Raw genomic sequence first — 16,957 nt, forward strand, 5'->3', positions numbered from 1 at the left:
TATATATATATATATATATATATATATATATTCTGTATTTCTTTAACCGTCTTGATAAAAGAGCGTTGAGCTCTGACGCGTTGACTTTACTGCTGTAGCTTGTCGTTACTTTTTTGAGTATTGAGACCTGGAGAGCCCGACCGTCATTGTCGACTATACACTAGTTTTACTTGGAGGGGCACCTGGGCACGCTGCTGCATCATTGGGTTGAGTGGAGTGTGTGTGTGTGTATGTGTGTATATATGTGTGTATGTATATATATATATATATATATATATATATTTATATATATTTTTTTTTTCTGTTGAGCCATTCTAACCTGATCTGGATGCCGGCGTCAATATTATGACCACCAGGATCCCGAGCATCAGCATCCCGTACCCAATCCAGTGTGCGCATATCACACAGTACATGCATGTATGCTTTCATGATAATAGTTAATTGTACTGCATTTATAACTGTGCAATGTTTATCTCCATGTGAAAGAGTTGTTGGCTGATCTGTCAGGTGATTACGTTCCTATTGCTGGGCATGCACTACCAGATAAAATGTCTGTCAGACCGACAGACGTTTTATCTGGCCGGCTGCCAGCCGCAGAAGTCGCCAACATACACTGCGAGATTTCTCTCACAGTGTATTCGGCAGACATCCACGCTCCGCCCCCGGGGGAGGAGACATTTCCCTGTTCCTTCCGTAGGAAGGAACACAGGAAATGTCTGTCTGTCGGCCACGCTGGGCATACACTTCCCGATGCGGCCAACAGTTTAACGGGAAATATTGCATCGGACGGGCATGCTGGACAATCCAGCATTCCCGACTGAGCAATATTTAACCCTTGGTCGCCCCCCCACACGCTCCAATTATCGCGGTGATCCGCCGATATCGGGCGGATCGTCCCGATAATTGTAGCGTGTATGGCCAGCATAAGTCAGTCTGTGTCTGTCTGTTAATGGTTATAAAGTCTGTAAGTTTTAAACACATGACTGGAAGTAATAACTTGCATAATAGTCACCTAATGGCTCCTCTTGATCCCCAATTTCCTTATCTGCTAATGTTCCTTATTGACCAGCTATAGACTGTTGTCAGGCACTGTTATTTAATTTATACAACTTTCTTAAATAAACTGAGCTTTAAACCCCACAATAGATGTGATTTTCTGCTTAAACTGCTGAATATATTCTAGATGTAAATACTGCAGATCATTTTATGATGATCTTGGTTTGTCCAGGTATTCTGGTGTAATCCGAAATAAGAAGGGGTTAAAAATGGAGCACTTTTCATGGCATATGTCTACATAAAGCAAAAATGCAGTGATATATTTTTACAGTTCTGCTTTTACTTCATCATTCCATAGAATATATAACTTTACACTGAGCGCTTTAGAAGTATAAAATGTGTCTGCCTCCAAATGTAACCTTATGACATCATAATGAGAGGGAACGGGCCTATAGGACCAAAGAGACGATGAGCATCCAGAGCTTCCTCAGTATGCTCCAGACTGCTTCTTTAAGGCTGCAGAGTGCTGTTCCATGCACCCTGCATACCAAATACAGGTGTTTCAGGGCAGCAACAGTGCCAAATCCTTGTCCCTGGGCACCCACCCCTAGTTATGGCACTGTCTGCACTGTATTTATAAATCCATTTTGCAAAATTTAGTTGACTAAAGCTGGAGAGAATACGGTGAGCTCACTCTGCTGTGTGGTGGAGTTGGGGTTGCCCTGGGGACACACAAGGTCAAAAGAGAAGTGAAGTGTGGCGAATATTCTGTGGAAGTTTGCACATGTTGTTCCTCTACATCTTTGCACATGGCTACATTTGTTTCTATTGCGCAATTGTATGGAAAGATATACATTCAGAAGGGATAAGAGAGGATTTTTCTTGCGGTACTAATTTATTCAAATAATGATCATTTATAACCAGGATTTCAATTTGATTCTTCTCTAGGTTCATAGCTGGATGTTGCTTCATTCCCTTCTGTATGAACCGCACAAAAGATGTGAACCACTTTTGCCCTCGTTGTAACTGTCTTATCTATAAGTACAAAAGAATGTAATTCACTTGTATTGGAGAACTGAGAACAGGCTCAATGACTGAAATGAAGTGTTTTTTTATGCATTCTTGTACAGATTATAAACACAAGCCTCATAATATAATGAAGGTCATAATATCACTACCTGATACAAAATGTTAGCTCTAAAGAACAGGGTTCTACAAATCTGGCCTGTTCTCCTTAATTGGGAATAATAACTCAGTCTGTGTTTGTACCATAGTATGGTGTAGACTGTTTCGTTCACATTGGTTGTTTTGCCACATAATTATGAGACAGTCCACATATAAGTGTTTGTAGACATGGGCGCATCATTAATCTGGGTGAGAACAGATGTAAATAAATCACACAACTTTAGGTCACCTCTTTCTTAAAACTCAGCACAAATTGTGCTCTTAAAGAGGCACATAGATATAGTCTGTTAATGTATGTTGTGTTATTTTACCCTTCTCCAGTCATAGCTTAAATGCCTTTGTCACCTCATTTACTGTAAATGTGATTTACTTTTGCTATACAGTATGTGTTGTGTTTTATAGCATACGGCATTTATCTAGTCTTAGTATTTATGCGTTATATTTGTTTATCAGCACTTAATATTGTAGAAAATACACTTTACTATGTAAAGGTGAGATTTACCTTTTTTATGAATGATTTTTCATTTACCTTGTTTGTACTGCATATTTACCATTTGCTGGTTACAGAATAAAAGAGAGATACCGCAAGAAATGTTCTGTTCTGATGTATTAGCATACACACACAAAGGTGTCTCATGTATGTCCATTTCAGGAAACTGACCTTTTTTTTGTGCAAATAATTATACATTAGTTTCTACTATTAGAATTATCCATCCTCTGACATCTATAAATACTGCTCCTCCTATTATAGTGGTTTATTTAGTCACCTTGTGTGCTCTGTGGCTGGGTCAAGAAGGTCAGTCCTACTTGGCTGAATGTAAGTATGTCAACTTCAACACTGTAAAGCAGTCTTCCTTAAACTTGGTCCTTATAGAACCCTAACAGTGAATGTATTCAAGGTATCCATAGGATTAATTACTATCAGCTGTAGATCTATTGTGTTAGTTGGTGAACACACCTGTGCTCTAGCTAGATGATTTGGAAAACATGAACTGTTAGGGTTCCATGAGGATTGGGTTTGAGAAACCCTGCTATAGAGAGAGGGTACGGGATGCATCAAGCATCGCTTTTTTGATGCGATGCATCCTTCCAATGGTCGCATGCATACTGGTCTTTAGTAATGTTGTATGCATGAATATTTAAGCAAAGGACAGCTCTTCTGATATGATCTGTCCTTTGTGGTGTGGTCGAGAGTCCCTCTGCGCATGATCAAGATGCAGGGATCCCTCTAGGGGAATTTAACAGAAAAAAACTATAGATGTGTGACACCCTACACTTAACACTGAAGATGTCTGGTGTCTTACCATACTAAGTGGGATCTCTTTCAGGAACACTCCTCCTCTGATTCTCTTGTAACAGAAGAGAAAGCACTCTGATCATCATACAATATCTATCAGGCCAATTGGTACCATAAACTCTTGTACTTTATTTAACAGTAATAAGTACAAAGGAGGTAATCAGAATATCGACAACAATATTTCACTTAATATATTACATATGATACATGCCAAAACTATGCAATATGGAGAGATTACACATGACCCAGGAATACTTTATTTTGCTGGAACTGCTCTGCCTCCGGGCTGTTTGTCTAAGAATGAAGCGTGTTAGGTCAGAACAATAAAGAAGTACAATTATACTTTAACTAAATATCATATAAGTATCTGTATATTATAACATAAGTGTTATGAAAACTCAAAAGTCAATATAGTTTACTAGTTGTGCACCACCTATACAGAGAAAATTGGCCAACAAGTGTTGACTTGGCGAACTTACTTTCCTCTGGAAAACATGAATGACCATGAGTAACTTGGCTTACTGGCTCCTTAGGAATTCACTGAAGCAGTTTCCTAGCTCTATTCATAATTCTGCACTACTAAGTGTTACCCAGTTTAATCCTGTCCTGTGCTGTTGGCCAAATAGAGGGGATCTGGCAACATTTGTAGCAGTACCAGTGAATGTTTCAAATAGAGCAACTGAGTTGCTAATTGTTTCTATCTCTGCTTGTCTGTTTCCTTCTGAACAGTGAGTAAAGCTGTTACAATCAGTGGTATAATGCAGGCTGTCCTGTAATTTACTTTAAACATTGGATTAATCAGTATTGTATTGCTAAACTGATAATGTTGCTCCTATAAGGACCTGCAGAGTCCAAATAAGAGGAATGGGATTGAAATGCCGGTGGCGGATGCCTGACAGGAATTAGATCCTGACTGGGGCAGGTAAGTACCCTAACCTCCCCCTAGTGTCTAACCCTAACCTACCCCCGGGAGTCCTTAACAATAACCCCCCCTTACCGCTCCCTAACCCTCCCGGGGGGTGTGCCTAAACCATACCCTCCCACCTAGGGGTGCCTAACCTTAGCCACCCCCCCAAATCCTAACCCCACTAGACTCCCTAATCATAACCCTCCCGCCCCCCCGAATCTAACGCTAAGGGTGCCCCAGACTTACCTTTGTTCGGGATAGCATCTTTGGCATTCCGGCATCGGTATTATGATAGGTGTCTGTATTTCGACACCTATCCTAAATCCCTAGCCGGCATTCCAATATCGGGATTGTGACTGGCGGCCGCAATGACTACATCCCCATCCTACATGTAGGGGTTTCCATTTAATAACAAAGCCTCCTGCTAATTTTCAGCAACTGATTATAACTGGAACACTGTCCCAATAAATTAATTGCAGATTGGGTTATAACCTGAATCTGTCACTTTCTGAGGTGAAACAGGCTGCTCCTACTGTTTATCTTTCCTGTCCATGGGGCCGCTACACGGGTATCGGGTATAATAATGTGTTAAATGACTAAGTCCCTTGCATTAGCTGCTGTAGGCTGTCAGCTGGATGACACTGTAGTAATGCGGAGCGCTACTTGTGCTTGTCATTGGTTACAGACCTCTGTCTCTCTCCTTAGGGCAATTACCGCCCCTTCCAGCCAGCTCCTCCATTCAGGTCCCAGCCTCCATACTTGGCCACTGCCCCTGACCCTCCTCTTGGCCAGGCAGACCTGCTTCCTCCTGCGGCTCATAGGAAGTCTCCACTGTTCCAGACAGCCGGCTGCTGCTGCCCGTTCAGTGCAGCCCAGAGCCGTAACTAGACTTTTTGGTTCCCTGTGCGAGAGAGCGCAATGGTGCCCCCCCATTTTCAAATAGGGATATAAATAACCCGAAAAAGCAGAATGGCCTCATGGAGAAGGGCCCGGGAAGAGATAGCGGAGGCCAGGAGATGTTTGGGATGAAATAAGAGGAATCTACAAGTGAGACTGATGATAAACAGAAAATTGACAGGTCTGAACAGTGCCCCCTGCAGTGCCCCGTGCCATGGCACAAGCCGCACTACCCTAGTTACGGCCCTGCCACAGCCCCTCAGGTAAATGCTCTGGCGTAGCTCCGCTACTCTTTCTCCGCACCACAGGACTCCCAACGGTCCATCAGGTAGCCCCTTTTATATCATCCCTCCGGATCTCCTACACAAGGCGGCTCCGGTCCCGCGTGCTGAAGCACTGCTCCGGGCTCCAGGACATGCTGGGCTCTCCCTCAAGAATTGAGGGGGAGTTCTTGCCTTGTGCCCCACTATTAGCAGTTGTCCCAGGCCGGTAAAGCAGGCCATAATCCCAGGGGAAATAGGGACAGTCTGTTGGCACACAACGAGGCATGTACTTGTTACAGTTTTGAAAGAACATTAATTCATAATTACAATAAAACATGTACATCTTTTATAAACAAAAAGGTATTTTTACCCTTCATAATACACAAGTGATACTGCCAAAATTAGGGGTATCACAGATGGCATTGCCTATCTCGTCCAAGCTCTGGAAAGCTTAGCTGGAAAATGCAGTCAAACCTCCTAAACCAGCATTTTCAGAGGTTTGACAGCATTTTTAGCATTGATGCATCCTGCACAGGGAGTTTTAAAACTAGCAGAGAATTTCTTGGCTTTCTAATTAGACTGTGCTTTATGGTAAGGCTGCTTTCAGTCATGCTCATTGAGTCTACATTTAATGGAGATTTATAAACTACTGTATGAGATGTCTATTATTATTCACCTTTTTGACATAAAAGGTTTAAAAAAAAAGTAAATGACAAATTACCTTTTGTATGCACTTATTCATACAGTTGTCCAGCAATCAGCATTTTATTTGTAAAAGATAAAAGATCACCTTGAAGCCAGAATATTTGACTACATCTGTATCGCTTCTGCACTGACATGTTGAAATGTACTTTATCCCATATTCTTTACAAATTTGCTTCCAGCTAATGGTAATTCTGTGACTCAATTTGAGTCCTGCTGCAATGTTTGCTAAGGTAAGGGCTCTGACTCATGGAAAAAACACTGAAATTTTCCTGTTTCAGAAAAGCAGTAGATTTATTAAGAGTTTATGATTATGTATTGCATAAGCTACATTATGTATGTACAATCAAGAATTAATTTTTTAATGTTTTCAGCCATCTGGTCTAATGGATTGAACTTACATTGCTAAAGACACAATCTTGGAACAAGGTTATTTTGTTGAAATGAAATGTTTCATGTTCTCAAAGCACAGCATTTCCCTTCTGCTCCATGGGAGGTTTCTGTCCTCCCTGAGCTCACCTTGGTGTTTTTTTGTCTTGTAGCCCCCCTTCCTCCCCTTCCAGTAAAATCTGCCACCCACAGGGACGGCCTAGCAGTAGCAGTGACTTCCCATGGAAGTGCTCCGTGCTAATCACATGGTGGGCAAGAAGTCCATGGGAAAGGTGTTTTCTCCCCCTGGGACTGCCAGTACGGACTGTGATAGCAGCACTTTCTATTGAAAGCCATTCCCTTGCTATTATGGCATCCCATGCTGTCTACCGTGGGCTGCAGCCAGCCGTATTTGTCATTTGTGCGCAATCCTGCACAATTACAAACCCGCGGCTGACAAAGGAGCAACAGTTGGTTCTAATTATTAAAAAGCACAAGGGGAGGAGGCAAAGCAAAACTTTTAAGGAAAGATACAGTTAATCCTGTAAGGTATAACTCATTATTTTACTTTAGTGATAAAAGCACTAGAACCTTTCTAAAGCCTGGGAAGCTCTACGGCTGTCAGTCTCCCTGTTTTTATACTCTGTGCAGCATAGTGGCTGTCAAATATATCTGCACATTGTGCTGTGTGTACGTGCAGTCCGACGACCGACCGTACACTTGCTGCACATTCTGCCGGGCAGGGGGATGCGATGCGACCTCCAGACAGATGGCAGTGATGGTGGTTCAGTGTGTATGAATAACCATCTGCAGATTTATCTGCAGATCAGTCGAACTGAAGATATATCTATCGGGTTTGTACCCAGCTGTAGTTATCTAAAATGTTGACAAAGCCGTGCAATGTCCAATAAAATATTTGATAACTTGAAAATGTACAATCCAGTCTGCCTGAAGAAAAAGCAGAATGGTTAGGAGTTAAGGTAATATTAGGGCACAAAAACAACGTAACTGGTCTAGGGAGGATGGAAAACAGGAAACCTTTCCATCAGGGTGAGCTGTAAAGATAGGGCCTTGGGGTTCAGCTCTTAAAAGGTGATATGTTTTTTTAAATACCAACTCCCTTCGTTGGACTGAAGCAGAATTTATCTATTGAATGCTGGGGTTCCAGACACTATATAACGTGCTAGTCTGTCTGAGTTGTAGTAGTGAAAAATGAGAGTTCTTTAATTATATATCTAGCTAACATTTGCTTCATATTTACACATTTTCATCCCCTTCATTAATGCGGAAATTCTCAAGACATAGTATAATGTACCTTGTTTCCCCCTTCATGCTTAGAACGTCATTTGATTAGTTGGTTAAACTTTGAACCTGCCTCACCCTATTTTTATGGCCTGATATGTTCAACTGTTCTGATAATTCATAACCCCACTTCAGGAGAGGATCGCTGCAAGGCTCTGTGCTTTATTGTAACAGGTAGGATTATTATTTTTCTTTTTGTAATCTAGATTTGTTAAAGAAATGCATTTAGACATTTTTTTCTTATATTTTTGGTATGATTTACATTTTTTATGTTCATAAAACAAAACTGTTCATTTACTCTTAAATGGGTGACTGTATATGCAATATTATAGCTATACAGTAGGGCTTTCTGCATTGATTGTATTTGTTGTCTTTCACGGTTTGTTGATGAGTGTGATCATTGCACCAGTCTACACAAGTAAAGTGCACTAATCTAGGAAAGTTTGGCAATTAAAAATTGGGACGAATTCAACATAACGTTATAGAGAAAAAATATATGTAAACTGACATACCTTAAAATGTATTGCATTCTTTATAGTACTATTTAACCAAAATTTTAGAGAGGACTGGATAGTCAGGGAGGGGGGGAGAGAGCTATTTTGGGTTGTTATTATTTTTACAGATGATGGCTGAGCTACAAGTGTCACTCTGTCCAGCAGCCTTTGCTATGAAGGCATGTAGTACATCTTTGTGACTTCTATGGGTCTTACTGGTGATCACACCAGATATTCCCATTTAAGATATTGCTACCTCTACATTTGTTTGCATAGGAGCCTCTTATTGCAAAAACTGGAAGACTCACTGTTGATGGACTTATATGTGCTTCATTACAAGGGTAAAATGTCCACTCCCAACATACAAATAATGATCATGAACATTGGATTTACTGCTGTGCTTAGCCCCTATCATTCTCCAGCTATCTTCTTTTTAGCCAACTGATAATCTTATGGAATTCAGTGTCCTGTTTTTGTAGATCTATAAAAAATATTTCATACGTCCTGTTTTTGGATTACATACTAGCATGGGATGGCCTTTTTGGCAAGGTATTGCCTGCTGCTACCAACTATCCCATCCAATAGCAATTATAATAATAATAAATATTGTAATGCATCCAGGAATATCCTTCTCCAGTTATGTTTTTTGGCACCAACTGCTTACTGTATATCGTGCAGCATATATCCAATCTGAGCAGTTCAGTGACTAAAGGCTATGTGATGGACCAGTGTGTGTGTGTGTGTGTGTGTATATGAAGCGAAATATCAGGAGGTGAACACAAGATGTACATATATTTTAAAAACATTTTCACTCTGATAAAAATAAATAATTACCAATGCATGAGACGATGATAGAATTGTTGCGCTGCTTCTTATATGTAAAAGTGTATTTCCAATCACCAGGAAAAGTCAAAAACAGTCTGTGTGCAAGAGGAGGAACCAGCTCATTTCCTCCCTCGAGTGCTGAAATCATACTATGCTCCTCCTTTGTATATGTGGCTGCTCAGTCCTTACAATTTGCCGCTTGGTAAGATGGATAGTTTCTAGAAATATAAAAAGGGGAAAAGGACAAGTGCCTGAGTGTAATATCTTTTGATACCAGTAGATTCGAGGTATATGCTCAATGCAGGGCCGTAACTAGAGTAGTACGACCAATGCCATGGCACAGGGCACCGCAGGGCAGGGGGCACTGTTTGGGCCTGTCAGTTTTCCTGTTTATTACTATTCTCACTTGTAGCTTCCTCCTCTTTTATGCCCAAAATCTCCTGGAGTCCCCTATCTCTTCCAAGGCCCTTCCACATGAGGCCATGGCCATTTTTCAAGTGCACTATCTTATATCCCTATTTAATAATAGGGGGGGCGCCAATGCTCTCTCTGGCACAGGGCACCAAAAAGTCTACTTACGGCTCTGGCTCAATGTATATGCATACAATTGATAGTTAAGCGTATCAACTGGTTGTTAAACATCAGCCAGCAGGTTGCTGTAATCTAAACTGTGGCATCCTGAAGTTTTGAAGGAAGGAGCGTGTTAAAAGTGTTTTCCCATTGTGGAATCCTGCTGGGTGATGTTTAAAGATCATTTGATATGCTTAACTATCAAGTGTATATATGGCACGCATATACATTGAGCATATACCTCAAATTTACTGGTATCAAAGATATTACACTATCAAGCATTGCCTACCTGCCAGTTGAACAAGTAAGTCGTATTTCCTCCTGCATTATGTGCATGGAGCTAAATGTATATATTCAGCCATATGAGTAATGTATGCATCTATGTACCTGGACTGGGCAGTCCATGCACAGAGCTTGGTTTTATACATGTCCTCATAATGTGTGTGTGTGCACTTGCACCAGCCTTATTCCTGGTGCAACAGATCTGTCTGAATATAAGTTTCTCCTTGTATGTACTTCTCTACATAGCCCGCAGTTCCATTAACCCGCCCATTCTAAACTTTGCTTACATGAGAATGCCCCATTACAACCAAATTATGCTCTTGAGCTAAAAGTGGAGATGCATTTGGTTTTTGTATGACTCTGCCTCACCAATAGTTGTGAGTGCTTTTTATTTCCATGGGATGAGCAGAGCAAATACATGCAAGATCCACTCTGAAAATAGACTTCTGCTCAACAGGCTTATAAACTTTCCATGTCCCATGGTCACATGTTGATATCACTGTATAGGAGAAACTTTTTTTTATCATTGGTTATACAGTGTTACCATGGTAGTACTCCATGCATTTCACAATTCTATAGTTCCTGCTTAGCCCAATGCCTGTCTTTGTACCTTTTGAATGGCAGCAGCAACTTTGGAATCTGGATGATGGGGTTATATAGCTGCACGATTTACATTATTACATGATTGGCCATGAAACTATGGTAGGAATTAAGAATGTATGGGAGGGTCATGGGAATGTACTATATATGCTTGGACATTGTAATATATGTGATTGGTAACTGGACATTTATTGTATTTTATTTACTTTACCAGTTCACGCATGATAAACATTTGTTTCTGCTATACACATGGTATACGAAGTATAGACCTAATGCAGACAATTATTGCTGTAATCTGCAATTACATGCTATTTTATCACTTTCTTGTTTTAGGGGCATATGTATCAAAGCATAATGTGAGATAAAATTATGAAATATAAATCACCAACCAATCAGCTCCAGACTAATTTCTTAAACATAGCCTGCAAAATGTAAGTTAGAAGCTGATTGGCTGGTGATATATATTTCACAATTTTCTCTCACATCAAGCTTTGATACATATGCCCCTTAGCACGCTAATTTCAATATCACACTGTTGGTTGAAACGTCTGCCTATGTAAAATGATTCGCTGAAAGTTTTACACCACCAAAGCAAATATTATTAGCTTTTAGATACAGATACAAACTTTTTCAACAGTAGAAAACCTATTTCTATTGGCTGCACCTGGTTATTTTTCTTGCGGTGATAAAGATACATTTGTTTATCACTGTTAAAATATTTTTCTTTACACCTGTTGAGCCTATTTTGGTACTTTTTGGGCTCCCCTTGTTGTACTCTGCTGCCTACTGAACTAGTTGTTGGTCGCAAGCTTCAACTTATCACTTCCAAATAATTTTCCAAGCTTAGTGAAAAGGTGAAAATCGCTTGGAGCAAGGTGCAGACTATAAGGTGGATCATCAAAAACCTCCCACCCAAAACTGTGACAAGTGCTGGGCATCCCAGATGATCTACATCACGTACACTTGTTTGTCCATTATTGAACACTTCACAAAACTCTCTCACATCACCATAAACCTGTTTTAATTGATGATTTATTTCAGCCACTATCACTTTCTGAGTTATTTTGCATAGTAGGGTTTATTTCAGCACACAACATCGCCAAAAACAACCATAACAGCACGTCAGTCTCAGAGCACTTAGAAAAAAAAGTTAGGGAGACCATCTGACCAAGAAAGAGAAGAATGAGTGACCTGTGTGGGGGAATGCACGAACTGTCTTTACTTTCTGGATTACCCTGTATCTATGTTTATTCAAGGTTAGAATGCTCAGTATTTAAGAATATAGATTGTCCTATTTTGGTTTACAGTAATTACATACTTTCTGTAACAATTGTAGCATTATGCTATATTGTAATTTGATCAGGATTAACAACAAAAAGCAAGTTAGTATTTTATGTCTTGTACCCGTTTATAAATATTTCCTACACCACTGTATAAAAGTAATAATGTTTATTTTTGCTGCTATTATTAGAATGAACTTAAGACGTAAGTTCATAAATATCTACAGCATGACCCAACAACTATTCCTCAACCAAGGTCACTGCTTAGTAATAAAGATGGTGTCATAAAGAATCATGCGACTGGAAAGCAGATTTTTATCTTTTAAAAGGTTATAGCCTGAAAACGCATCACACGCACAAAGATCGCCAATTTATATGATGACATGCTTTTATCTGTACAACCAGAGTTGTTTATGTATGTTGCATTTGGTTACAGCATATCGCTGCTTCATATATTGTATAGAATTGTACATAGAGAACAGCTGCATGTGGTGTCCAATAGCACTAAAATTGAACAACTGCCTGAATACAGAAAAGTCTGCTTCCAGAATAGCAGGTGAAACACAATAAATAAGTTATACACAGGCAAAAAACACATTTCAATACCAAAAATGTGTAATTTGTAAACAAAGGCAAAATATATTGTGATGTGAAAAAAAAAAAGGATTTTCTGGTGAACCTTTTGTCATATGGGGTTGATGTTTCAAACAGTGATAAGAGTGGAGAAGTGGACCAGTAGATAAGCTGCCCATAGCAGCCAATTGGCTTTGAGCAGTAGCACTTATCGGTATATGTTTATGATGCTGGCGGTCACAATGCCGACCGCCGGCATCTAGACTACAGCATTCCGGTGAGGGTTAACCTATGCCGGGAGTCCGGTGCCCGGCATCCCTATCAAAGGGATGCCCAGCGTGGACAGCTGTGGGGGGGTAGAGGGTTAGGTTTAGGGTTCCCGGGGGGGATTTAGGGTTAGGCACTCCCCCCCCCCCCCCCCCCCGGGAGATTAGGGTTAGGCTAGGGGGAGGGAGAGTTAGGGTTAGGCACCCCCCCCGGGTGACTTAGGTTTAGGCGGCGGGGAAAGAGGGTGATTAGGGTTAGGCACCCTAAAGGAGGGTTAGGGAGTTAGAGTTGGGTTAGTTTATACTTACCTTCTAGACTATCGGGATTTCCTTCCATGACGGGCTGGCCCTGCCGGGATTTGAATTTCATACCGAATCGACACTTATCAAGTACATTCTATAAAATGATAGGTAGAAGCTGATCGATTGCTATGGGTAAGTTCTCCACTGGTTCACTTCTCTACTCGTTTCACTGCCTGATACATCTGGGGTACCACAAGTGGGATTCCAAATTTAAAAGATTTACTACATATTGCCTTCAAGGGTTCTGGACTGTAGATAGACAGTAAAAAGGTTGCCAATGTCTAGATAGTCACCAAATGTTAGACTGTCAATAGGTCGTCTGGGACAAAAGGTCAACAGGGACAAAAATTCGACACACTGAAGGTCAACATGTACAAATGGTTGACACCTGATGATTTTTTTTTTTTTTTTTTTTTTAGGGTTAGGCACCAGGAGGGAAAGTCAGGGTTAGGCACTAGAAGGGACAGTTAGGGTCCAGCACCTACCATCAAACTGTTAGTGCCAAACACTAACCCTCCCTCCTGGTGCTTACCCTAAGTATTCAGGACCCTGATAAAAAAAAATCATGTCGACCATTTTTGTGTCAACTCTTTGACCTTGTCGACCATTAATGTTTCAACCTTTTATCCCTGTCTACCAGGTGTCTATCTAGACACTGTCAACTTTTTTACTGTCTCTGTTAATCCACACCCTGCCTTCAAAGAGACAGAAAGTGTATGTGAATAGGTGGGCCTGGTTTCTGCAGATTAAGGTCCCAATTGTACCAATATATTCTGGTAGGTATGTATTAACAAGGGAAATGACCTTGGCAGAAACCATTTTTTTCTGGTTGCCATTTTACCCTTACTTTTTGTTAAATTACATTTTTGGTTATGCGTGTCATACATTTTAAAATAAATACATTGTATGGCATATGCTGTCGGTCTCTTGCTGTAGTGTAAACTGCATTGTATAATGGAAGTACCTGTAGGCCTTCCCTGGCATTTTAACAAAGCATAACTAGAGTGAATAGATTACAAGATGGCATAGGCTTATTATGTTTAATATCTGAACAATGCGGAGAAGTGGAACTGACTGTTGATAACCTGGGTTGTGATTGGTATCTATACGCAGGGCCGGATTAAGGTCTGTATACACATACCGTTCTATCTGCCTGATGTCCAATGCCCCCTGTAGTTGTGCCCCTTCTGCAATGCTCCCTGTAGTTGTGCCCCTTCTGCAATGCCCGAAGTTGTTGTGCCCCTTCTCCAATGCCCCCCGTATTTGTGCCTTTCCTCCAATGCCCCCAGTATTTGTGCCCTTCTTCAATTCCCCCAGTATTTGTGCCTTTCCTCCAATACCCCCAGTATTTGTGCCTCTTCTGCAATGCCCCCAGTAGTTGTGCCTCTTTAATGCCCCCAGTAGTTGTGCCCCTTCTCCAATGCCCCCAGTATTTGTGCCTTTCCTCTAATGACCCCAGTATTTGTGCCCCCTGCAATGCCCCCAGTAGTTGTGCCCCTTTTCCAATGCCCCCAGTGTTTGTGCCTTTCCTCCAATGCCCCAAGTATTTGTGCCCCGTGCAATGCCCCCAGTAGTTGTGCCCCTTTTCCAATGCCCCCAGTATTTGTGCCTTTCCTCCAATGCCCCCAGTATTTGTGCCCCATGCAATGCCCCCAGTAGTTGTGCCTCTTCTTAAATGCCCCAGTAGTTGTGCCCCTTCTCCAATGCCCCCAGTATTTGTGCCTTTCCTCCAATGCCCCCTGCAATGCCCCCAGTATTTGTGCCTTTCCTCCAATGCCCCCTGCAATGCCCCCAGTAGTTGTGCCTTTTCTTAAATGACCCCTGTAGATGTGCCCCGTAAAGTAGTGCCCCCAGTAGCTCTCCCTACCCGCCCACAACCCTGTTAAAAAAAAAAACTTGCCTGTCTTCGCTCCACGCAGTCAAAGCTCCCGAGTCCCGCCGCCGTCACTACTACTGCTGCCGCTGTTTGCTGGATCTGGTGCACAGGCTCCTCTCCTCTGCAGTGTGCGAGTGATGTCATGATGTCACCCGTGCACTGCATCACTGGGAACGCTGGCCTCTGAAGCGATCAGTATTCAGAGGCCAACATTCCCACTTACCGTAAGTTGATTGCGATGTACAGGCGGGAGCTCCGTGAGTTTCCAGTAGATCACGATCAACCTTTTCGCTGGGCATGTGGCCAGGGGTCGGGGACAGTGAGTGGGGGCCCCAGGACGACCACCCCTGTTGCCCTGCCCTTAATCCGGCCCTGTCTATATGTAATGAATCTTGAATGCTACGTTATATAAAACTTCTAGAATACTTCCACAATTAGTAGCTTCCTGCATTGGGAAAAAACAAATGTGCCATTAGTACTACATTAATGTAGCATCAGCCCCCCCGCTAGAAAGGGTCCAGTGCTGGTTCTGGGAATTACAAGGGGGACCCTACGCATTTTTTTTTCCCTGTAATACCAGAACTGGTTCCCAGAGCCCAGTGCTGGCTGTACGAAGCACAGTGGAACTCTACGCATTTTTTTTCCCCTGTACTTAAACAACCAGGACTGGCTATGAAAAGTCCGGGGCTGGTTCTGTTTTAGGGGGGGAAGCTCCATGTCATTTAAAAAAAAAAAAAAAAAAATTAACCCTAAAAGCATACAAAAAAATAAACAAGCAGTCTGCACATATTTCACCGATACGTGCAGGCTGCTTGTTCGGGAGAGAAATTTGGCCAGTGAAATTGGGAATTCAAAACAGACAGGATCGACCAAATACACCATCAATCAAAATAATCCTGTTAAAACTGGGAGCTTGGTAAATTCCTGATTTTTTTTTTTGTTTTTAAGTGAAAAAAACAGGATCGATTAAAAATGGCTATCAGAGTTGAAAAACGGAACAAATCAGGACCAAATCAAATCTTAGTAAATTGACTCCTTATACTGAGCAAATGTATTGCATTAACCCTCAATATTTATAGCATTATTATTATTGCCTGTGTTAAGCAGATTACTACCAGAAGTCATGTCCTGTGTCGCCAGATATTATACATGCATAAATTTTGCACTGCTTTCTTGAAAAGGTAGAAGTTATGTCTAAATTAGACATCTTAAATTGGGGCTCAAGACCTTGCTGTAAATCTGATTAGATTATCAGTGGAAGCCTCTGCACCAAAGACTATCTATACACCCTGTACAGAGATTACCTGTGAAGCAAACTACTGATCTACGGTAAGCTCCCAATGGACCAAGCAAATATACTGCAGAACCTCACTGCACCTGGCAGAAGCCACAACTTCGATGCCAGTTTCTCACTGAAAATAACCAACTATGCTCGTGAGGCTCTCACTTGTGCCTCTTTCATCTCCTTCCGTATGGTCACCACCCCCACTTGCAGTCCCTGTCTGCTTTCAGATGGTCAGTTAAAATTTTTAGGTGGTATAGTGACCATTACCATAAGTAGTGTGTTATAGTCTCCCTTTTGTGGTTAAAGGTGACTTAGGGGGGTATTCAATTATGGGTGAGATCAGGGCCGCAACTAGGGGGGGGCTGGAGGTGCACGTGCACCGGGTGAGCCGCTGTACCTGGTGCCAGTGACCTCCAGCCCGGCGCTGCAGAGAGGCTCCAAGCCGGACGTCCGCTGGTAATATTTATTACCAGCGGGCGCCCGGCTCCTTCTCTGCAGCGACGCGGTGTAGCCGGAGCCGGAGGCTGGAGTTCTCTCCCGAACTCCAGCTTCCGGCTCTCCCCACGGGCACTATGGGGGAGACGTCATGACATCTCCCCCATAGTTCCAAGGAGCAGCCGGCGGACCGGACGCGACGCTGGATGCAGGAGCGGGGTTCAAGGTAAGTATTTTTTTTTTTTAATAA

General features: G+C 41.9%; 1 protein-coding gene across 3 annotated transcripts in view; it reads left to right on the forward strand.

The window, feature by feature from the left end:
• Nucleotides 1-16,957, forward strand: part of LOC148534549 (lipopolysaccharide-induced tumor necrosis factor-alpha factor homolog) — a 132,765-nt gene that overhangs the window by 39,651 nt on the left and 76,157 nt on the right. For 2 of the 3 annotated variants that reach the window (XM_088466912.1, XM_088466913.1), the window contains exon 6: nucleotides 1,945-2,773. The exons of the other annotated variant lie outside the window; for it this stretch is intronic. In XM_088466912.1, the coding sequence (XP_088323038.1) occupies nucleotides 1,945-2,053 (109 nt within the window). In that variant the 3' untranslated portion in view covers nucleotides 2,054-2,773. Of the gene's footprint in view, nucleotides 1-1,944; nucleotides 2,774-16,957 lie in introns of those variants that run through there. 3 annotated transcript variants of the gene reach the window in all.

Source organism: Taudactylus pleione, unplaced genomic scaffold, assembly GCF_031769625.1.
Source record: "Taudactylus pleione unplaced genomic scaffold, aTauple2 ptg000066l, whole genome shotgun sequence".
Lineage (NCBI taxonomy): Eukaryota > Metazoa > Chordata > Amphibia > Anura > Myobatrachidae > Taudactylus > Taudactylus pleione.